Below are 25,449 nucleotides of genomic sequence, written 5' to 3' on the forward strand. Positions count from 1 at the left end.
TTTCATTCTTTTTGGTTGGATCATCAATTTTTTAACAATTTCATCAAGGAAAACTGGCGTCAGGATCAAAGAACAGTTGATAGTCTTCGTGATTTCACTCCTCTTATTAAGCAGTGGAATAAAGATGTGTTTGGTAATATCCATCATAAGAAGAACAGGTTGATTGGTAGGCTTGAAGGTATCCAGAGGGCAATTTCTGAGCAGAATAAAAGCCATTTGGAAAAGATTGAAGGCAAGATAAGGGGTGAACTTGAACAAGTTTTAGAACAGGAGGAACTTTTGTGGTTTGAAAAGTCTCGTGCTACTTGGATAGCTCAAGGAGATAGGAATACAAAGTACTATCATATGAAAACAATTGTTAGACGTAGAAGGAGCAGTTGAAAGATGATGCTGGAAACTTGATTAGAGAAGATCACAACATTGCACGGGTAATAAATGCTTACTTCTCTAAACTATTTTCTGAAGAAAACCATGATCGTCCTTGGGTCCAGACTCTTTGGCCAAAGGTGGACGATGAGACTGTTGTTAACTTAGGTGCTCCAATTTCAAAAGATGAAGTCAGACGAGCTTTCTTTTCTATGAAAGATTCGAAAGCTCCAGGGGAGGATGGCTATACCGCGGCATTCTACAAAAAGAACTGGGAATTTATTGGTGAACAGATTTGGAGAGATATCAAGTATTATGCAGAAAACCCTTCCAGCATTGAGGAAGTCAACGGTACTCTGATCACTTTGATCCCCAAAGTTCCTAAGCCAATGTATGTTTCTCAATTCAGACCTATTTCTTTGTGTAATGTCATTTATAAGGGTATGAGCAAGATCATTGTGGATAGGCTTAAGCTTACAATGGAGAATTTAGTTTCTCCTTACCAAGCTAGCTTCGTGCCAAATCGTCAGCTTCAAGATAATATTATAGTAGCAAAGGAGCTGGTTCATTCTATGGGGAGAGTAAAAGGAAAGAAAGGTACAATGGCAATCAAACTGGACCTTGAAAAAGCTTATGATAAACTCAGTTGGAGTTTTATCTATAAAGTGCTTATTGAAGTTCAGTTTCCTGATTGGATGATTGGTGTTATAATGGCTTCTATAACTTCTAATCGTTCGAGGGTCTTGATAAATGGTGTGGCTTCGGATTGCATAGTTCCTCAGAGAGGAATTCGTCAAGGGGATCCAATATCTCCTTATATTTTTGTGTTGTGTGTTGAGAAGCTTTCCCACTTGATCGCTGAAAAAGTGACTATGGGTTCGTGGAAGCCTATTAGAGTCTGCAGAAGAGGGCCGAGTGTATCCCACCTTTTATTTGCAGATGATATCATTCTCTTTGCGGAAGCAGATATGGAGCAAGCTAAGGTGATTATGGATTGTATTAATCTCTTTTGTGAGATGTCGGGGCAAAGTGTTAGTGCAAATAAATCTTTGATTTATTTTTCCCCGAATACTGATACTCAAGTTGCTACAAGGATTGTCAACAGAATGGGCTTTAAGCGCACTTCTAGTATTGGCAGATATTTAGGCTCTATTGTTAAACAAGGGAGATATATTAAAGCAGACTATGGAGCTATCAAGGATAGGATACGTTCAAAACTGGATGGTTGGAAAAGCCATTGCCTTTCTTTTGCTGGTCGAGTTACTTTGGTGAAATCGGTCATTGCTGCAATCCCTTCTTTCCATATGCAGAATGGTCTTTTACCAGTAACGTTTTGTGATGAAATTGAGCAGATACAAAGGGCTTTCATTTGGGGAGATCAGGATAGCAGAAGGCGGGCTCATTTAGTAGCTTGGGATCAAATGTATAAACCCAAAGTTAGAGGTGGTTTGGGAATAATTAACCTTCGACTCCAAAATGAAGCTTATATTCATAAACTGGCGTGGAAGGTGTTAACTAAGAAAGATGATTTATGGGTTAAGATTTTAGTAGCCAAGTATGGTAGAGGTCAAGACTTAAGGAGAGGTATAAAGGCAAAATCATATGACTCTAAACTTTGGCGTGATCTTGCTAAATGTTGGAGTAATTTCCTTGCTGGTCTTAGATGGGAAATAGCAGATGGTTCTGAAGTAAAGCTTTGGACTGATAACTGGTTGGGATGGGAGGAAAATTTGCAGCAGTTGTCGAGCAATCAGGTGCCGTGGGAGGAGAGTCAGAAATCAATTGCAGATTACATGGTGGATGATGGTTTCCGTCTTGAAGTTGATCATCAATTTCTGGAGTCAGATTTGGCTGATGCAGTAACAAATCATCTCAGGCTTATTCCAAGGAATGGGGAGGATAGATTAGTTTGGATCAATAATCATCACTCAACTTCTTTGGTTAAGGTCGCTTATTGTAATCTTATGAACTTACCAGCAGATGTTCACACTAGCTTATGGAAAAAAGTTTGGTCGTGGAATGGACCAGAACGAGTGAAAGTGTTTATGTGGATGACTTTGCTTGCTAAACTTTCAGTGCGCAGCAGAACCAGTAAGTGGAGCGGAGGTTCAAATGTCTGTCCCAGTTGTCCAAATCATGAGGAAACTATTATTCATGTTCTTCGTGATTGTAGACATGCTAGGAAAATTTGGCAATCTTGGTTTACAGGTTCGATACCCAATTCCTTTATGAATTCGAATTTGCAGGATTGGTTGACTTTAAATATCGATAACATGTGGTCCTCCAATAAAGTGAAGGATTGGAGGGATATTTTCTTTACTACTTGTTGGTTTTTGTGGAAGTGGAGAAATTTGGAGATCCACGAAGATCATTTCTGTCATGATGAGCAATCACAGGCTTCAATTTGGATGTTTGTCCAACAGATTCTGCAAGCCCGAATTTATCAGCGCCGTGGTGATTCCAACGATAGCGTTTGGACAGCCCCCAAGCAAGGGTGGGTTAAGTTGAATTGTGATGGAGCTTCTTCTAGTGGCATGAAAAAAGCTAGTTGTGGTGGTATATTAAGAGATCACAATGGATCCTTTTTGGGGAGCTTCTATTGTAATTTAGGTTCCTGCAATCCTCTTGATGCAGAATTATGGGGATTACTGAAAGGTTTGGAACTGCTTTGGGGAACAGGATTAAAAAGAATAGAGCTAGAATGTGATTCTAGCCAAGCCATCCAGATGTTAAAGGAGAAGCATGAAGATCCTAGGGACTCTCAAGTCACTAGCAGATTAAGATTATGGTTAAAAGCAGATTGGACTATTCATCTTGTTCATACCAAGAGAGAAAACAACAAATGTGCTCATTGGTTAGCTAAAGCTGGGCAGACTAATAATCTCCATTTCAAGATTTTTAAAGATCCTCCTCCTGAGTTGATGGAACTTATAGTTGCTGATGCTAGAAATATGTCTAGCTTGTTAGTTCCTGATTTGTAATTTCTTTCTGTTTCTGGGGCTTAGCCCCTCTTTATTTACAAAAAAAAAAAAAAAGTTCATAGTTTTTTAAGAAGATTATAAATAATCTAATAATACATATAAATGAATACCCCTAGTAATCCAAAAATAAATAAATGAATACCCGTATATGTATCATTAGTAAAATATATTATCATTGAAAACTTAAGACTTCCTAAATATTTTAAGTGCAAAATCTTAATCAAATGCAGCTCAAGCAAATAAAAACGCTAAAATGGCATCAAAATGGATATCAACATATCATACATGCATATTGGTAGGTAATGAAGGAGGAGAAGAAGATAGAATCTTAGGAGATGAAAAGATACCTTGATACAGGAATGTAGGGGTTGCAAAACGAAGAGAAGACTGCAAATATATTATCCGAGTAATTCTCTGAAAGTTGCGGGCCACAATGGGATTAGGAAGGCCAACCGGGGGTATAAATAGGTTAGGCTAGACTTTGACTTAAATAGGCCAAACCTGTATAAAAAATATTGAGTCTGGCCTGGCCTGTTAACTTGTGTAGGTCCCAAATTATACATGTGGCATGACCTATATTTAAAAAATAAAAGTCTTGGCCTAGGCCTGTTAGCCTGTTTAAGCCTATTAAATTTTCAATAATTAAAAAAATAACTAAAATAATATTACTTTATTATTCAAAATTATTGAAATAGTAATTTTATTTATTTTATTTAAAATAAATAATATGATATAGGCCGGTCTGTAGGTTTATAAACCCGATATGTACAAAAAAAAACTTATGGCCTATTTTCTAAATAGGTTTTTTAAAATGCCTAGGCCTATTCTATTTTACTATTTTTAACAGGCTAAGCCTGGTTTAATATAAGTTAGGCCGTAGGTCCCTGTAGGCCGGCCTAGCCCATTTACTCCCCTGGGTATAACTATAGTATACAGTTTTAGAGTTTTCCGTTTTTTTTTTAATTTATTTATTGTAATTTGGCATTGACATTTGACAGGGTCTTCATGTGATGACTCTTTTTCAGCTTCAGTTGCTAAGAGAGGCAAGCAGACATCTAAGCCACTCCGTTGCTTCACAATCACATATTTATTCCATGCAACCGTACCAACTTTTCTCTCCGTTTTTGTTACGATTGTAATGTGTTATAATGAGGTTTACAATTATAGCATTATCGCAACATTAAATTAAATTGTTATGATTTTAATACGTTACCATGACAGCATTAATGATTATTACAATTCTAACTTTAGTATTAAGTCAACATTAAAATTGTTATGATTATAATGTGTTACAATTGTAGCATTAATGATAATTACAATTCTAACTAACATTAATGCTATAATGGTAACAACTTTAATGTTGATTCATTTTTACCCGTTTGACATTTGGATGATATTATAAGAATATATATATATATATATATATATATATATATATATATAGGCAAAATGATTTGTAATGTGACTGTATATAAACATTGGTGCAGTCACTTAAAAATTACATCATTTTGGGTGGGATAAAGGAAATTCGCGTTCAAAATTAATTGTAGAAAATAAAAATATTATTTTTATTTCCACATTTGTATGGTTATGATTTCTCATATTTAATGCTTTATTTTTATTTCCACCTTTATATGGTTTTAATTCTCCATATATAAATTTACAAAAAAAAATAAAAATTCTCCATATATAATTCTTTCACACTATAAATCGACGTAATTTTATATGACTGCACTAATCCTGAGATGCAGCCACTGTGCATCCACTAAACATATATATATATATATATATATATATATATATATATATATATATATAGAGGGACGGTTATACTTATCACCAGGTAAGTTTACCACCCTTATCGTTAGATTAAAATTAAATCTAATGGTTCATAATTATCCCTTATAATTCCAATTTTTTCTCTCTCATCCCCTATCTGTCTCTCTCTCTAGGTTTGGGAATCAACTATCTCGTCCTCTCTTTATTGTTACAGTGCTTTAATCTTCAATTCCAGCAAAAATATTTTATATTATTTTGGTATGCTCATATGTTATATTATTTTGAAATCGATACAATTAAGATTAATAGTTGTTATATTATTTTGAAATCGATACAATTAAGGTTTGAGAATCGACGACACTGCTAACAAAATATGGCTAATCCTACTATTTCATCACAACCTTAAAGTAATCAATACAATTCCAGAAAGAAGTATATTCATTAATAGTTGTTAAGAATCCACAAAAATTAATAAAATAATTGATAAATTATCGACATCAACATCATGGACAGTAAAGAAAAAGAAAATGAGAAAATATGTATACAGGTGCCCCTTGCTTGAAATGTGTAGCGCCACCGGAGCATATCTATGATTCGCAAAGCTGGGTATAATTCGCATTGGAGGGTATTTTATAGACTTGTGTTGATTTGATGAAATATGTGATTAGAAAACCAATTTCATTGGAGAATCTCATCACCTAATGGGTATTTTATAGACTAAGTCAAACCAATTTCATTAGAAAATGTCTAAAGCGCACAACAGTGGAATTAAAATCAGAGTTGTTACAGTGATTTGATGTCTAAGTCAAAACAATTTCATTAGAAAATGTCTAAAGCGCACAACAGTGGAATTAAAATCAGAGTTGTTACAGTGATTAGATTTCGAAAGCGCACAACAGTGGAAGAGAGGATGAGAGAGGTGATTCCCAAACATAGAAAGTGAAAGACAAAGAGAAAATATGAGAGAAAAAATTAGGATTATAAGGGATAATTATGAACCATTAGATTTAATTTTAATCTAACGGTTAGGAGATTGGTTGTAAAGGTGGTAAACTTACCTGGTGGTAAGTATAACCGTCCCCTATACATATATATTATATATTTTTGTTAATCTAATTTTAATTTTGTGTGTGTAGCATTTCTTTTCTTTGATAGATTAAATGAAATTAAATTTATGTGATTTTTGCTTGAATTAACAAGTAGCGATTCCACTTGTTAATTACTTGAATAATTGAGATATGAGCTGGGTGGTGGAAGGATAATATGGTGCACCACTAAGTCCAGATTTCATGGCTGCTACTACTCACTAAAATGAAAACGTCATCCATGCCACTCGCAACAGGAGAGGGAAAACAAATAAGAGACCTTGCCACTGTCAAACTTGGATAATATGAGCTAGAACTCTTGCTTCCTTGTGTTCTGTACATTAAGCCATCATTGTGAACCCTATACTTATCATTATTATTTTTGTTATGGTCAATTTTTTTTTAATTTTTATCCCTTTTTGGGTTGTCGCTAATTTATTTAGCATTCTAGTGACCTCAAGCATGTCTATTATGATAACTGATCACTCATTTCCACTATAGTAAAATTACATTTGATTAATTATTAATTCACTTCATATAATCAATTCACCTAATAAAAAATCCTTTAAATTTGATTTATTAATAATGTTGATGGAAATAAAATTAAATATGATTGGATTTCGGTAAATATAAAAATAAAACGTGGCTATTGATGGAAAGTGATTTGATGTAAAAGTATAATTTTTTATATGGTTCTAAATTTAAGTAATTATAATGTACTTACAGTTAGCTCATTGTACCTTACTTAACCATTTATTCAAGAAGCTTGAAGTCAAACAAAATTGTGGCCTAATAAGTTTGGCCCAATTATTAAAAGAAGCAATAATTTGAAATATAACAAATTGCGATCAAATTCAAGGTCAAATGAAGCAGCAGACATGATTGAGATTTGTTTGGCAAGAAAAAGGAAAACAACACAGTTGTGTTTTGAATGACTTAATTGTGATTATTTATTTATTTTTAGAAGTTAATTATCATTATATTTATTTTAGAAAATTTTCTTATTTTAGATTTAGAATTTAGAATCTTGGATGAATTTATAATTAGTATATAAAAGCGTGCTTATGACCTTAGGAGTTGAATTTTATTATTTTGATAATTATAATTATAACTGATCACTATTTCCACTCTTTTATCGTATCATAACTTTCTATTTAGCTATTTTTCTATGCACTTACGACATCAAATTCAATCAAAAGTAGTTTAATGCTTGTTAATATGATTTTTAAAAATGTAATTGATGCAATTAGGGCCCGTTTGGATGAGCTTTTTAAAAAATAACTTTTTATGCATTGCTTTTTTTTAAATAACTTTTTTTAAAAGGTAAAGTTATTTTACGTTTGGATGTATGATCTGAAAATCACTTTTACATAAAAAAGTTGTTTGATTTATTATAATTATAGATTTGATTGATTTATTTATTTTCGTTGTTCTTTTTCTTTGGCAAATATCGTGGATGTTAGTATTGACTATTGAGTGTATCACTGCTAATCTCGGGACATACATTCCAAAGAATAGTGCATCGGTAGTTTATTTCAAACATATAGGATATTTTTATTTTTATAAATCTTGTGTAATCATAGTAATAGCCAGATTTACAAATTAATGTTGAATACTATTTACGAAAATTTATACCATGCTATCAAAAGTTCATAGTTTTTTAAGAAGATTATAAATAATCTAATAATACATATAAATGAATACCCCTAGTAAACCAAATAACCAAATGCAATAGGCATTCGAGGGTATAGAAAGCCTCCAAAAACATGGGGTTTAGTACCGTTCCAAAAAATAAATAAAAAAGTATATTATTGGGAAGTCAATCCTTATGAATAGACAAACTGAGTATCCTTCCCACAAATTGTCTCAGATGCTTGAGGGATTGTGTCGCGCGGATGTTAAATATTTGAAGGTCACACAACAAAGCACACCTATCATCTTTACCAGTGGAAGCGGAACTGTAATCACAAACCCAAAAATGTGTGTGAACAAAAGCACTCGATAGTATATAATTTTTTTTATAGGAATGCATGGCAGGTATGACATACCAACTTCTTCTTCTTCTTCTTCTTCTTCTTCTTCTTCTTCTTCTTCTTCTTCTTCTTCTTCTTCTTCTTCTTCTTCTTCTTCTCATCAATTTGAGCTTGAAGTTCTACTTGTCTAGCAAGGGCATCATCAAGTGCCTAAACCCCAAATAGGAAGCAAATTAAATTCCAAAAATGTTAGCGCACACGTAGTTATCTAGTGGAAGATGTTTTATCATCTTTTATTTTATTCCCCAAATAATGATGGCATTGATTCAAGTATCAAGGAAAAACAATAATACCTTTTTGGTTGCAGCCAACTCTTGTTCGAGAGTACTGACCCTGTTTAGAGCATCATTTAGCATTTCCTCCTTTTTCGGGTGGCATGACAGGTCTCAAGCTGAGAACAGTCATTTTCTCTTCTAGTTCAGCCATGCGCTTAATCGTTGTCATGTATTCATTGCTTGAAAATGCAGGCGCTTTCATCGTTGTCGTGTATTCCTTGCTTGAAATTGCAGGTGCTTTCATCGTAGTCCCATCATAATATGCTTGTCTGCTATAGAGTGCTGCTTCAGTTATTTTCCTTGGCAAGTTACATGTCATAAGGATCATGGTTACAATTCCCATTACTAAGGCCATGATTCCACCAACAAATTGATTGTTAAACCCATTAGAATTCTTGCTATTATGGGTAGGGAAACAATCTGCATGCAAGGAAAATAAATTTAGAATTTTCACAAAACCATATTGTGATATGTTTCTTCCTTGTCAATGAGCAAAAATGTTGATTATGTTGTTCAAATTGTTATGAGCAGTGTTTTACTGCTGACCATGTAATATATGTTACTTATAAGATGAAAGAACAATAAAATAGAAGTACATAATACCTTGAGAAGGTGCATATTTATCATTTTGTACTGATTTCTTCCAAGATGAATCGACTGGCTTGTCAAGCACTGAGACAAAGGCGTCATACTGATACACATTACATTGCTTTTCGACCTGCAATATATATGTTCTTAGAAACAGAAGTAGAAAATGGGAGAAATTCATATGACCTCAAGTTTACAGACACAGCGAACAACATGACTAGATAAACTAAGCAGTTTCCTCAAAACTATTTTTTGAAAGAAATAATACACAGGACGGGAACAACAACTGATTGAAGCCTAGGAAACTTACTTTTGGCGACAAACATTGCACATCATGTGTCTCTGGAAATGATTTTTTGTAACCCTTAATATTATAGGCAAAAACAAAAAAAAGAAGAATATTAATCAAATATTCTGTCAAATAAATACAGAGAAAAGTTTCAGGACAAAGCTTTGCTCTCTGAAATTGTTAAAAGTTTAGAAAATCGACTGTCTTTTGAAGTGATGTTTCATCCTCAACGCCGGATAAGGTTTTTCCCTTGCATTTTCCCTCGCCATTTTGAACCATCTAATTCATCCAGAGGAAATACTTTATTTTTTTCATTTGCTATATTATATTACTAAAGAAATTGATATTTCAGCAGTAAACTACCTTCAAGATGTCTGGGTCATTCCATGGTCCCTTGTCAGAAAACATACAACCATCTTTATCTGCACAAGTACAAGTACCGCCCAAGAACTCTGGAAGTTCACTGTTAAATACCGTAGACAAGGTGTTATTTATAGTCTTAAGGAGTAATGTCAGTGCCATGATGGAACAACATAATTATAAATCAATGAATTTGGTCATGAAGAGAAAAAAATACTTCAATGAAGAAGGAGATAAATTTAACCTGGAATCAATGATTTCAAGCAACTTACTCTGGTATTTGTTACCTAGGACCTGGTGAACAAAACATTAATATGTTTATTGCCCCTAGTTAACTGAAAATCCACCTTGGTTCAAATTGATAAGTAGACTAAAAATGCTTACCTGGATTTTTGAGGTGTTCTTGGGATCAAGGAATGGCTTAACGGTATTCCACAAGAGCCTAAATCCAGAACCAGCATTGATGATGAACATACGGTTCAGGATCTGCATGCAAAGGAAAACTCAGTTAGGGTAAATTTAGAAGGCTATTTAAACTATTGCCACGACTAAGTAGATTAACAAGTACCTCAGGATAGTTGTCACCAACAATCTTCTGAAGCCGCTGGAGGAGATCCCTTGCAGCTTTGTTCATACTTTTAAGACCCTGACCAAGCATGCTAGTCAGCAATTGTGTGAAACTTCTTTCAATATGAAAAACATTTATAACAATTGATATGATATCCACTAGTATAATTGGAATTGGACATTTCCTCTTTAAATCTATTGTGACTATCATCTAATGTGTTACAATATTTCTTTCCTCTTATTAGTTTCTCATTGGGCAAGATAGATTGAAGAACTAAAATATAGGGTTAGAATTTTATACGCACCACTCCTTGCACATCCAAAATAGTTGTGCTTTGGTCAATGTGCTTCTTTGCTGCGATTGAGCAAGCAGGCATCTTAACAGCGAAGGTCCTCTCAAACTCTCTAACATGGTACTTGAGATAACGTTCCATAGTTGTTACTTGCATAAGCTTGTTACAGTCAACCTGACCCAATCTTTCAATGTAAACAGGTCGTCCATCCTTATCAACTCCATGATGCCCTTGTGGGTAGTATTTTAGAACTTCATCAATTTCCTCGAATTCAAAATCCTAAACAACACAAAAAATTTATGATTAGATGAAGAACACCACAAAATATATAAAGGGTGATTCTTATCTTTTCCACATGATTACCTCCATGATAGTGTCAGCACCAAATTCCATCCTCCACTTAAGCATATCTGCCCACATTTGTTTTATTTTCTCAAGTTCAAACTCCCTTACTCTCAAGAATCTGAGAGATCATCAATTAAGGCATTAAGCGAAGTTACTTACTCATGCTACAACTATAAATAAATAGTTAACAAAAGACTATGTTAAAAGGGTTACCTAAGCATCATATGATGATCATCATATTGTGAGGGTAATAGGTCTTCCAAGATCAATGCTTGGCGAAAAGCATCAACTGCCTGTAACTCTTCAGCATCAATTTCATCCTCAATAGAAAGAGACATAACCCTGCTGTGTTTTCGCCCCTTCTTGGTAAAGGAATGCCTGAGCTCAGTTGAGGAATTCATTGCCGCCTTCTTTAACGACCCAAGCCTTTTCTTTTCATCCTCGGAATTTTCAATTTCATGACCTGTGCTTACATGAAGAAAACAATTTACTCACAGAAGTTTGAATCAAATGACAGAAATTCAGATATTCACACGTTTAACATCTCATCCTGATAGTGATGTTTTAATTAATATATAACCAAGGAAAATATAAATCATTTGTTTTCCAATAGCATAACATCTGGATTTATAACTGCTTTTTGTTTGTTATCGAACGCATTCTGAATATAAAATGCTTGTTTGTGATGATAAACTGATTTCAATTTCCTCTATTTTCCACTTTTCTCATCATCGCATGTTAAAAAGCATGTAAAATAGTTATGTCATAACATTCCACATTCTAGCTAGTACAAATGTAACCATATATAGAATTGATAAAAATTTCATAGTGCATGCAAAGAATATAAGTAAATACAGACAAAGAACCACAAAGGATGCAGAGGAAAGTTCTGAGATATGAAATTCAAGTAATTAGACTTACCAAATTTCATGGTTCGGTCAACAGATCCAGACATAACGTCACACATGATTAATTGAATCTTGTAAGATTAGTCGTAAGGCAAAAGTGAATCAAGCAGTAACATACATGAAAAGCCCACAATTGAGCCTTCACGTGCACCTACCACCTTTTAGTCATAAACAACATGTCAGAAGCTAAAAAGATCAATTCTTTATCCATTAAAACAATCAACCATGTTCATATTTTAGCATGCATGGACAAAAAAAAAACTATAGAAAGAAAGAACAAGATAGATATCTAATTATATGCATGATCAAATGCAGCTCAAGCAAATAAAAACGCTAAAATGGCATCAAAATGGATATCAACATATCATACATATTGGTAGGTATTGAAGGATGAGAAAAAGATAGAATGTTAGGAGATGAGAAGATACCTTGATACAGGAATGTAGGGGTTGCAAAACGAAGAGAAGAGTGCAAATATATTATTCGAATAATTCTCTCAAAGTTGCGGCAACTATGCGATTAGGAATGCCAAAATGGTACAAGTAGGGGTATAAATAGGCTAGGCTAGGCTTTGACTTAAATAGGCAAAGTCTGTATAAAAAAATATTGGGTCTGGCCTGGCCTGTTAGCCTGTGTAGGTCCCAAATTATAAGTCTGGTCTGACCTATATTTAAAAAATAAAAAACTTGGTCTAATAAGAATAATAATATACTATATACGTGTGTGTATATATATATATATATATATAGGCAAAATGATTTGTAATGTGACTGTATATAAACATTGGTGTAATCATTTAAAAACTACGTCGATTTGGGTGGGATAAAGGAAATTCGCATTCAAAATAAATTGTAGAAAATAAAAATATTATATTTATTTCCACATTTGTATGGTTGTGATTTCTCATATTTAATGCTTTATATTTATTTCCACTTTGATAACGTTTTAATTCCCTATATATAATGCTTTCACACTATAAATCGACGTAATTTTATATGACTGCACTAATCCTTAGGTGCTGTCACTGTGCATCCGCTAAACACATATATATATATATATATATATATATATATATATAGGGAAAAATGTGTGTCATTTTAAATGATATAAAGTTGTGTCATTTTAAGAGAGAGAAAGAGATAGATAAAGGAGGAAAGAGAGTTGAAAAAAAAAATAAAGATGTGGGTCCCGCCTCTTTGTGAGAGTGAAAGGATATAAGTTGTGTCATTTATAAGGATAAACACTTTTTGCATAATATATATATATATATATATATATATATATATATATATTATTTTTTTTAATGGAATGTATAAGAGATTTTTAAATTGAAAATATAATAATAATTTTTTTAAAGCACTTGATAGTACAGCAATGACAGCATTATCAATAATAATATTTAACCAATTAAACAATAATTTTACAGAAATCGGATATTTGGATGATGTATAATCGCATTTTATATTGTTAAAATTCCAAATTTAAAGATTTATTTTGATTATAATCAATATTTTTTTTTTAATAATAACAAGGCGATCGTTAGAGACAAACTTTCTATTAGAGAATCAAATCAGAGGGTGGAGAAAGAAGTTATTCTGTAGTAGTTAGTAGATGTTCTTAATTTATAAAAATCATTAGTGGCAAAAAAATTAATTTAATGCATTTTAATGAATTAATTACGCATTTATTACAGTTTTTAAAATAATTACACATTTATTGCATAATATGACGCCCAATTTGGGCGTCACCAATAACGTCTGGGCGTCAATCAAGAGGCAATCACGCCTAATTTAGGCGTCACTTATCAGGTGTTGACACGTGTCATATTTTATTTCCAAAAAAAAAAAAATTAATCATAAAACTTCCGAAGGCCATAACTTTTAACTCGTGTATCCAAATTAGGTAATTCTTTTTTTATTCAACATAACTTTTCGAGATCTACACAATGACATCTCATTTGATATATTTTATTTCTCAAACATAATTTAAATTTAAATCAGGTAATCCTTCTTCCTTAGAGATTTAGAATATTTATGTAATTATTTTCTTTACTAATACAGATTTTTCAAATTGATTTTTGAGTTTAAATCACAAATAAAATCTTTATTTTGTTTTCCTTATTCATAATAATTGTTATTTTTAATTTTAAATCCCAAACCAAATTTTTTTAGAAATTTTTTTTTATTTTTTTTAATTTAAATCACACATCAAATCTTGATTTATTTTTTATATTAAATCACAAACCCAGAACTCAGAGGCTTCTGAGATTAAAAATGTGACACGTTTCAACACGTGACAACCCTTGACACGTCACCAATCACGTCTAAATTGGGTTTCAATCAATAGGCAATCATGCCTAATTTAGGTAATTTTATTTTTGAAAAACATTCATAAGCCATCATTAATTTCAGACCACGAATAATAAACCAGAAACTTATAGCATTAATCATTAATTTCAAAAATAATATCCTTCTTCCTTAGAGATTTAGAATATTTATTTAATTATTTTCTTTATTTCTACAGATTTTTCAAATAGATTTTTTAGTTTAAATCACAAATCAAATCTTTATTTTGTTTTCATTATTAATAATAATTTTTAATTTAAATAACAAACCAAATTTTTTTTATAATAAAAAAAAAGTTATTGTAAAAAAAAAATTTGAATCAGAAATCAAAATTTTATTTTATTTTTTATATTAAATCTCAAACCCAGAACTCAGAGGCTTCTGGGTTTAACCGCTCTTATAATACGATTCTTAAAAATTTAAATTGTGTTTCTGAGAAATAAAATATGTCAAATGATATTTCATTGCGTAGATCTCAAAAAAGTTATGTGGAATCAAATAAGGAATTACCTGATTTGGACACCCGAGTCAAAAGTTATGGCCTTCAGAAGTTTTATGATTAAATTATTGTTAATTTGGAAAAAAAATATGACATGTGTCAACACCTGATGAGTGACGACTAAATTAGGCGTGATTGCCTCTTGAGAGAGGCTCAATTTAGGCGTTATTGGTGACGCCCAAATTGGGCGTCATATTGTGTAATAAATGTGTAATTATTTCCAAAACTGTAATAAATGCGTAATTAATTTATTAAAAAGCATTAACTTAATTTTTTTGCCTTTCACTAGTAGGTAGAAGTTCTCATCTTTATTTAAAAAAATCAGCTGAAAATTTAGCTTACGAAGCTCAACTCAACATCCAACGCATGACCGACCTATATATTTGCTCTATGACGGTAAAATATATATTTTTTTAATAAAAAAATCATGTTATCAATTTTTTCTAAAACACAAAAAGACTGCCTAACTAAATAACACAACACCACAACTGATCCAGGTAAATTTATTATAATCATAGATTTGATTGATTTATTTATTTTCGTTGTTCTTTTTCTTTGGCAAATATCGTGGAGGTTAGTATTGACTATTGAGTGTATCACTGCTAATCTCGGGACATACATTCCAAAGAATAGTGCATCGGTAGTTTATTTCAAACATATAGGATATTTTTATTTGTATAAGTCTTGTGTAATCATAGTAATAGCCAGATTTACAAAATAATGTTGAATACTATTTACGAAAATTTATACCATGCTATCAAAAGTTCATAGTTTTTTAAAAAGATTATAAAAATCTAATAATACATATAAATGAATACCCCTAGTAATCCAAAAATAAATAAATGAATACCCGTATATGTATCATTAGTAAAATATATTATCATTGAAAACATAAGACTTCCTAAATATTTTAAGTGCAAAATCTTAATCAAATGCAGCTCAAGCAAATAAAAACGCTAAAATGGCATCAAAATGGATATCAACATATCATACATATTGGTAGGTAATGAAGGAGGAGAAGAAGATAGAATCTTAGGAGATGAAAAGATACCTTGATACAGGAATGTACGGGTTGCAAAACGAAGAGAAGAGTGCAGATATATTATCCGAGTAATTCTCTGAAAGTTGCGGGCCACAATGGGATTAGGAAGGCCAACCGGGGGTATAAATAGGTTAGGCTAGACTTTGACTTAAATAGGCCAAACCTGTATAAAAAATATTGAGTCTGGAATGGCCTGTTAACCTGTGTAGGTCCCAAATTATACATGTGGCCTGACCTATATTTAAAAAATAAAAGTCTTGGCCTAGGCCTGTTAGCCTGTTTAAGCCTATTAAATTTTCAATAATTAAAAAAATAACTAAAATAATATTACTTTATTATTCAAAATTATTGAAATAGTAATTTTATTTATTTTATTTAAAATAAATAATATGATATAGGCCGGCCTGTAGGTTTATAAACCCGATATGTAAAAAAAAAACTTATGGCCTATTTTCTAAATAGGTTTTTTAAGATGTCTAGGCCTATTCTATTTTACTATTTTTAACAGGCTAAGCCTGGTTTAATATAAGTTAGGCCGTAGGTCCCTGTAGGCCGGCCTAGCTCATTTACTCCCCTGGGTATAACTATAGTATACAATTTTAGAGTTTTCCGTTTTCCGTTTTCCGTTTTTTTTTAATTTATTTATTGTAATTTGGCATTGACATTTGACAGGGTCTTCATGTGATGACTCTTTGTCAGATTCAGTTGCTAAGAGAGGCAAGCAGACATCTAAGCCACTCCGTTGCTTCACAATCACATATTTCTTCCATGCAACCGTACCAACTTTTCTCTCCGTTTTTGTTACGATTGTAATGTGTTATAATGAGGTTTACAATTATAGCATTATCGCAATATTAACTTAAATTGTTATGATTTTAATACGTTACCATGATAGCATCAATGATGATTACAATTCTAACTTTAGTATTAAGTCAACATCAAAATTGTTATGATTATAATGTGTTACAATTGTAGCATTTATAATGATAATTACAATTCTAACTAACATTAATGCTATAATGGTAACAACTTTAATGTTGATTCATTTTTACCCGTTTGACATTTGGATGATATTATAAGAATAATATATATATATATAGAGGTAGGATCCTTTGACACTGGTGACAAATTTGACACCTCATTTGAGAGTCATTAGATCAAAAAAGATCAACGACTTTGATTTGCAAGCATGTGATACCATTGATCTTTTTTGATCTAACGGCTCTCAGATGAGGTATCAAATTTGAAATTTGACACCGGAGTCAAAGGATCCTATCTTATATATATATATATATATATATATATATATATATATATATATATATAGGCAAAATGATTTGTAATGTGACTGTATATAAACATTGGTGCAGTCACTTAAAAACTACATCATTAATTTGGGTGGGATAAAGAAAATTCGCGTTCAAGATTAATTGTTGAAAATAAAAATATTATATTTATTTCCACATTTGTATGGTTGTGATTTCTCATATTTAATGCTTTATATTTATTTCCACTTTTATATGGTTTTAATTCCCTATATATAATGCTTTCACACTATAAATTGACGTAATTTTATATGACTGCACTAATCCTTAGATGCAGCCACTGTGCATCCACTTAGGGTGTTCATCAACCGATCCAAACTGATTCAAACCGCAGTAACCAAACCGATAACCGAATAAACCGAAAACCGAAAAACCGAGAACCGAATAAAAACCGCAAATTTTAATTGGATTGGATCGGTTTTTGGATGGGTTGATGAAAACCGATCCAATCCAAACCGATCTAATATATTAATTCCCCTCTACTTACTTGGGTCTTTCCTCCCATCATAGCCCAAATTTTTTTAAACCCAAGACCTATTAACCCATCAACTAAACCCAAGAAAAAACCTAGTCACATCTCATCAACAAAAATTTACTTGTGTAAAGCTTCATATCTCATTGCCAAAAAAAAAATTATATTATCATTTACTTTTCTGTTTAATTTTTTTTTACAAAGCCTATTATACAAAAAAATGTTATTTGCACAATAACTATAAAACAAATTTTAAGATTTTCAAAAAACCGAAAACCGATCCAATCCAAACCGAAAAAAATTGGATTGGATCGGATCGGATTTGAAAAAAAATCCAAACCGAATGGATGATGACATGATCAAACCGAAGAGATTGGATCGGATGATTTTTCCTTCCAAAACCGATCCAATCCAGACCGCGAACACCCCTAGCATCCACTAAACCCATATATATATATATATATATATATATATATATATATATATACACATGGGGACGGTTATACTTACCACCAGGTAAGTTTACCACCCTTACATCCAATCTCCTGATCATTAGATTAAAATTAAATCTAATGGTTCATAATTATCCCTTATAATTCTAATTTTTTCTCTCTCATCCCCTATCTGTCTCTCTCTCTAGGTTTGGGAATCAATCCTAATTTTTTCTCTCTCATCCCCTCTCTGTCTCTCTCTAGGTTTGGGAATCAGCTATCTCGTCCTCTCTTTATTGTTACAGTGCTTTAATCTTCAATTCCAGCAAAAATATGTTATATTATTTTGGTATGCTCATATGTTATATTATTTTGAAATCGATACAATTAAGATTAATAGTTGTTATATTATTTTGAAATTGATAAAATTAAGGTTTGAGAATCGACAACACTGCTAACAAAATATGGCTAATCCTACTATTTCATCACAACCTTAAAGTAATCAATACAATTCCAGAAAGAAGTATATTCATTAATAGTTGTTAAGAATCCACAAAAATTATTAAAATAATTGATAAATTATCGACATCAACATCATGGACAGTAAAGAAAAATAAAATGAGAAAATATGTATACAGGTGCCCCTTGCTTGAAATGTGTAGCGCCACCGGAGCATATCTATGATTCGCAAAGTTGGGTATAATTTGCATTGGAGGGTATTTTATAGACTTGTGTTGATTTGATGAAATATGTGATTAGAAAACCAATTTCATTGGAGAATCTCATCACCTAAAGGGTATTTTATAGACTAAGGGGGTATATTGGATTAGGATTTTAAAAGACTTTTTTGAGATAAAAAGTCCTACAGATTTTAAAAGACATTTTAGAATTGGAGAGACTTTATAGACTTTTTTAGAAGCCTTTTTTTACAATCAAGATTTCATATGATTGTATTTTAAAGGATTTTAATAGAATTCATAAGATTTGAAAAGACAATATGAATTTATAAGATTTTAAAAAACTATATGATTTTTAGCAAATATTCAAAATTATAAGAGTCAATAAAAACAAATAACAAAGAAATGCAATGATATTAATAAAAAAAAGTAAACCTAATATAATTTTCTCAATTAGTAAAACATAATACAATTTTTAACAAACATTCAAAATTACTAGACAACTGCTTTTCACATATCTAATGGGTTGAAAATTATCTTCCTCATTTGGTATCAAAGTTATGCATATATGATTATAAGACCCAATTTTTTTAATTATAAAAATAATTCTAAATTTGCATATAGAACCTAAATTTCATGATAAAAGTTCGTTTGAAATTTTTTGCAATTGATCTTGAAAACCTTGGGGTTTTTGTTTTACGTGATGAATGTTTTCTAACCATATATCATATGCATATTTTCATTGAATATTCTAAGAAAATTTTGAATATGAAATTTTGGGTTTAATTACATGAAAGTTTAGAAAATTTCTCAAATTTTTTTCAGTCGATACATTCAAACCTTAAATTGTTTTGGAACTTTTGAGAAACAAATTTTTAGTTATCTATTTACACAAAAATTGTTTGAAATTGTTTCCTATAGTGAAGAAATTTCGTTCATAAAAGTATTGTTACGAAATATAGGGTTCATATTAAGAAAGTTTCAATCTTTCTTAAATTGATATTGCTTCATTGATGTAAAAGGAAAATTGACTTGAGGGTTTTAGTTTCCCTGTTATTTTTTCATTGTTTTATGTTGTTTTTAATACAAAAAGCACGTTTTTGTGCCAAGAAAAACCGCGACCCATAGCTTGAAAAATCACTTTTTAAACTTCCAAAATTTCTCAAAAATTTGGGTTGTTTTGTGATGAAAATCCTCAAAAATATGCTCTTTTTTTTTAGTTTTGACGAAGCTCCCATGACGGAACCCAATTTCGAGCAGTCAACCTGTCGAAGGAAGAAGAAAACACTGCAACAGAAGAATCTCAAGAAATCCTAGGGGTTGGGGTGAGATTGTGAGAGAGACATCCTATTTATATTTTTCACTAAAAAGTCTCACGAAATCCACACCAATAGAAAATCCATTAAAATCGTCGGATTTTTGAGTACCACGAGATTGTGATTCCTTTGTTTAAAATCCTGATTGAATACCAACAAATTTGGATGGATTTTAAAATAATCCTTTAAAATCCTAATTGAATACCACGTGACTTTTTTTCAATCCTTTAAAATCCTAATCGAATACCAATGGATTTTTTTGTCCAAAAAGAATCCATTAAAATCCTTTGAAATCCCAATCCAATAAACCCCCCTAAGTCAAACCAATTTCATTAGAAAATGTCTAAAGCGCACAACGTTGGAATTAAAATCAGAGTTGTTACAGTGATTTGATGTCTAAGTCAAACCAATTTCATTAGAAAATATCTAAAGCGCACAACAGTGGAATTAAAATCAGAGTTGTTACAGTGATTTGATTTCGAAAGCACACAACAGTGCAAGAGAGGATGAGAGAGGTGATTCCCAAACCTAGAAAGAGAAAGACAAAATTTTGTGGTGAAAAATGAAATGAAGGTCGCGTAGCCTCACGCGCGCGAAAACTTTACCCTCTGCTAGGGTTTCTGGGTTTTGTCGATCGCAATCAATGGAGTCGGTGAAAGTGATGATTCAAGATACGATGGATGAAGATAGAGTCAAGGCTTCGAGAAAGAGGGTCCTTTCCGAAGAGGATCTCGCGCTTCGGAGCGGCAAGAAATTGAAGGGTGACGTCATGGTTGACTTGACCATGGATGAAAGTATGCAGGAGAAGGGAGAGGGGGGATCCGTATCCCAGTCGTTCCCGGGGGGGATTCCGGATGAGATCAAGGTGGGGTTGAAGATTAACTCCCCATCAGTGTCATCGTATAAGGACAAGCTCCTTAGGTTAAATGGGAAAGGAGGTCAAGCTGATTGTGAAGAGGAGGACTGGATCATGAAGCAAAAGAAAGATGATGAAGAAGCAGATCTCATGGAGGGGCTGTCTCATGATCTTCTCGAAGATCCACTCTGTCCTAGGTACACCTTCTCACTGGAAGAGCACAAAAGCGATTGTGAGATATGGAGGAAGGCTCTTATCATTAAGATGCTTGGTAAACGAATAGGGACCATATTCCTGATGTCAAGATTGGTAAGGTTGTGGTGTCTGGTAGGTCCTCATGAACTTATTGATCTTGATAATGGCTATTTACTCCTGAGATTTCAAGACGATAGTGACTATCGCCATGTACTGGAAGAAGGACCATGGATAGTGAATGATCACTATGTGACCGTGCAAAGGTGGAGGCCATTCTTCGATCCTTATGATAAGGATTTCAGGAAGCTTGCTATGTGGGTTAGGATTCCAGGACTACCTATTGAGTTATATACAGCTAGGCATCTCTTGAGAATTGGAAACATCTTTGGTAGAACACTTAAGGTTGACAGAAATTCACTCAGGAAGAGTGATGTGGGGGAAGGTGTGATCACCGAAAGAGGGAAATTCGCTCGAATTTGTGTAGAAGTGGATTTGAGGAGGAGCTTCCTGTCCAAGTTCAAAATTGGCAGTAAAGTATACCATGCTGGGTATGAGGGCTTACACCTCATTTGCTTCAAGTGTGGGGTGTATGGTCATAGAAAGGACCAGTGCTCAGTTGACCAAGGAACAACTAGCAACATTGGAAAAGAGGTTACAGGTAAGGATGTTGTTGATCCTGGGAAACCAGAGAAAGTTATGGTTAAAGAGGAACAGGAGGAGGCATTTGGTAGTTGGATGGTGGTCCAGAGGCAAGCTAGAGGGTGCAAGCTTAAGGCTAAGCCTGTTAAGCAAGGGGCTGTTGATCTGGAGGTTCAGAGTTCTTCTCCCAATTCTGGGATCCTGCTTGAGGCCAACCTCACTAAGGACATAGGTGAGGCTGTTTCAATTTCCCCCAGTCAGGAACAGGACCCAGGTAGTCAGCCTTATCCAGTCTCTTGCAGTGATCACTCGAATAAGGGTATGGACCTTCCACCTGCGAAGGCTTCCAATGAAGGAGCTCCTGCTGGGGTTGGTATGCAGAACAAGTCTAAGTCCCCGAAGAGGACCCTTGCTAAGGAGACTAAGGATAAAGCCAAACCTCAGGCCAAAGTAGCTTTGAGGAAATCTGGAGCCGAGAACATCCCTCCAAATTCTGGCCTGGATGGTAGCTTAAAGGTTCCTGGGAAGAGTAAGGCTAGGAGTAAAACAATCCAGGAAGTGAAGGAGCCCTCTGCTCCTGGGAGCAGCACTCATGCCAGGAGAGAGCAAGGTGTTACTATTCAGAGTCTATTGGGTAATTCTGTGCCCAAGTAGTTTGAGTTGGATCCTGGAATTGTCCCCAATGTGTTTGGGGGTTCACCTTCCTTCTGACCTTGAGGTATGCCTCTTAGGGCTTTTTCCTTTTGTTTTGTTTACCTATTAATGGTTTTTATGTCAATCTTTTCTTGGAATTGTAGAGGGGTTGGGAAGAAAAGTTTCCCACCTCTCATTAAGGATTTAAGTCATAGGTTTAATATTGGTATTATGGCTTTGCTGGAAGTCAAGATTGGTGGCTCTAGAGGAGATAGTATCATTAAGCAGTTGGGTTTCTCTAAGTCTTTTAGAAATGACCCTGTTGGGTTCTCTGGAGGTGTGTGACTCCTTTGGGATGATAGCCGAGTAAGGATTGAGATTGTGAAATCTCATTCTCAATTTGTGCATACCAGGGTCCAGTATCTGGATTCTATGAAGTCTGATCTTATTACTTTTATATATGGTAGTCCAAGGAGGATGGAGAGGAAGGTTCTGTGGGAGGAATTAATCTCCTTAAGTCTTTCGGTTGATTCTCCTTGGCTGGTTATGGGTGATTTTAACTCTATATTATCTGGTTCTGAGAAGGTTGGGGGGAAGGAGGTGTGTTGGAATAGTATGGCTGAGATGCGACATTGCTTGATTGACTGTAATATCAATGATATGGGGTTCAAAGGGTCTGACTTCACATGGAAGAGAGGAAAACTCCATGAGAGGCTTGATAGAGCTTGCTCCAATGAAGAATGGAATATAGCCTGGCCTAACAGGATAATTTCTCATCTCCCTTATTTTGATTCAGATCATAGACCTCTCCTGTTAGTTAATGATGGTAATTTCAAAACTCGAGTTCTCCAGAAATTTTAAGTTTCTTGCAGCTTGGCTGACTGATCAGGATTTTAGCAACCTTGTGAGGAACAGCTAGGGGAATATTGTGGATTGGATCCCTGCTAGGAATAACTTTGAAACTGAAGCTATGTTTTGGCATCAAAGAGTTTTCAGAAAGAACATCAATCAGAAGAATAGAATTTTCTCTAGACTGAAGGGTTTGGATAGTTACAGTAATGGTAGATTTGACCACAATGTGGATATTATGCAAAGATCTCTCTGGAAGAAACTTCAGACCATTTTAGTGAGGGAGGAGTTGACTTGGTTCCAAAGATCCAGGGTCCATTGGCTAAAATATGGGGATAGGAACTCTAAGTTTTTTCACTCCTCCACTGTGGCCAGAAGAACACACAACAGGATAGTTGCTCTCAAGGATGACCAGGGTAGCTGGATTTCCGATACCAAAGACCTAGTCAACTTGGTTGTCTCTTATTATCAGGAGTTATTCAAAGCTGATGAAGGGTGTGATGGTTTGTTCCCTATGCAGAATATCTTCCCTAGGCTCTCTATTTCAGAAAAGGCAGCTTTGCCTGCTTGTCCTAGTAAGGAAGAAATTAGGAAGGTGATATTCAGAATGGGCAAATTTAAAGCCCCAGGTCCGGATGGGCTGCATGCCTTATTCTTTCAAAGTCAGTGGGATTCTGTTGGTAGCTCAGTTTGTAAACTGGTTGAAGAGATCTTTGATTGCCCTGATAAAGTGAGAGCCATCAATGGTACCCTGTTATGCTTAATTCCCAAGAAAGAGAGCCCAATGAGTATGAAAGAGTTTCGGCCAATTAGTGTTTGCAATGTGATTTACAAATCAATCACCAAGATCATTGCTGAGAGACTCAAGGAGTTGATGCCTAAGATTGTCTCACCGAATCAATGTAGCTTTATCAAAGGAAGGCAAGGTTCTGACAACATAATTGTAGCTCAGGAGGTGATCCACTCTATAAAGATCAAGAAAGGGTGCAAGGGTTGGATGATGTTGAAAGTTGATCTGGAAAAAGCTTATGACAGGTTAAGCTGGAAGTTTATACTGGAAACTTTGAAGAATATTGGTCTCCCTGATTCTTTAGTTCAGTTAATTTATAGCTGCATCTCCACCTCCTCTATGAATCTGTTGTGGAATGGAGTAGCCACCAAGAAGTTTTTACCAGGTAGAGGAATTAGGCAAGGGGATCCCATTTCCCCTTACCTTTTTGTTCTCTGTATAGATAGGTTAGCACATCTTATAGACTTGGCATTGGATACTAAAGCCTGGAGACCCATCAGGTTGAGGAAGGATTCCCCTCCCATTTCTCATTTATTCTTTGCGGATGATATCATCCTTTGTGCAGAAGCTAGCTTAGATCAAGCGCATGTGATTAATCAAGTGCTGAAAGTTTTTTCTGAAGCTTCTGGCCAAAAGGTGAGTTATGATAAAACAAGAGTGTTCTTTTCCAAAAATGTCAGCTTTGGGAGAGCTAGAGAAATCAGTGAGTCCTTGGGAGTTGGTATTACTTCTGATCTTGGAAAATACCTTGGTGTCCCTCTCTATCATAAAAGAGTTACTAGAAACACTTTCAGTTATGTGCTTGAGAGGGTTTCAAAGAAGATTATCTAATTGGAATCAAGCCTCTCTCTCTCTTGCAGGTCGTTCTACCCTTGCAAAGGTTGTCCTAGAGGCTCTTCCAGCTTACACTATGCAGTCTTCTGTGATCCCTGGTGGTGTTTATAAGGAGGTAGAGAAGCTAACTAGGAGCTTTTTATGGGGATCTTCCAGTAATGAAAGGAAAACCCATTTAGTGAGTTGGAAGAAGGTTTGTAAGCCTAAGGCTAGAGAAGGCTTGGGATTCAGGGAACAAGATAGGATCAACAAAGCTTTTTCTATGAAATTGGGATTTGGCTTGATCTCCAAAAAAGAAGACCTTTGGGTCAAGGTTCTCCGAAGTAAATAAAAAGTGAATGGAAACCTTATTCCCCAACTGAATAGCTGTAGGAACAACTCCAATACTTGGAGAGGAATCCTGAGAGTTTGGGATCAGGTCCATGAGGGATCCAGAATTATCCTTGGAGATGGGGCTAGTACTGACTTCTGGTTTGATTTCTGGGTTCCTAAGTTTGGGAAGCTGATTGACAGGGCTTCGGGTAGTATCCCTGAAGAAGTTAGGAGATGGAAGGTGGTTGATTGTGTGGCTGATGGCAACTGGGATATGAATAAACTGAGTCAATTTCTATCCAGTGATACCCTTGCTGTCATTACTGAAGTGGATCCTCCTAGAGAGAATGAGGGGCAGGATAGAG

At 33.9% G+C, this 25,449-nt stretch overlaps 2 protein-coding genes and 1 pseudogene across 2 annotated transcripts; 2 read left to right on the forward strand and 1 right to left on the reverse strand.

The window, feature by feature from the left end:
• Positions 1 to 48: 48 nt before the first annotated feature.
• Positions 49 to 4,486, forward strand: LOC133284729 (uncharacterized; the record flags this gene model as incomplete). Its single annotated transcript, XM_061481797.1, has 4 exons — positions 49 to 258; positions 369 to 963; positions 1,549 to 2,312; positions 4,346 to 4,486. Coding segments are annotated over 4 exons (1,710 nt in total), but the record flags the coding sequence as incomplete, so codon positions are not given.
• A 3,830-nt stretch (positions 4,487 to 8,316) lies between these two features.
• On the reverse strand, positions 8,317 to 11,928 carry LOC133284728 (phosphatidylinositol/phosphatidylcholine transfer protein SFH3-like; annotated as a pseudogene).
• Positions 11,929 to 20,652: 8,724 nt separating this feature from the next.
• Positions 20,653 to 23,160, forward strand: LOC133284726 (uncharacterized). Its single transcript, XM_061481795.1, has 3 exons — positions 20,653 to 22,316; positions 22,464 to 22,625; positions 22,713 to 23,160. The coding sequence occupies exons 1-3, from the start codon at positions 20,653 to 20,655 to the stop codon at positions 23,158 to 23,160; spliced, it is 2,274 nt and encodes a 757-aa protein (XP_061337779.1).
• The last annotated feature ends 2,289 nt before the right edge of the window (positions 23,161 to 25,449 follow it).

Source organism: Gastrolobium bilobum, unplaced genomic scaffold, assembly GCF_033153095.1.
Source record: "Gastrolobium bilobum isolate Gb01-03AN ecotype WA unplaced genomic scaffold, APGP_CSIRO_Gbil_v1 utg84548, whole genome shotgun sequence".
Taxonomy (NCBI): domain Eukaryota; kingdom Viridiplantae; phylum Streptophyta; class Magnoliopsida; order Fabales; family Fabaceae; genus Gastrolobium; species Gastrolobium bilobum.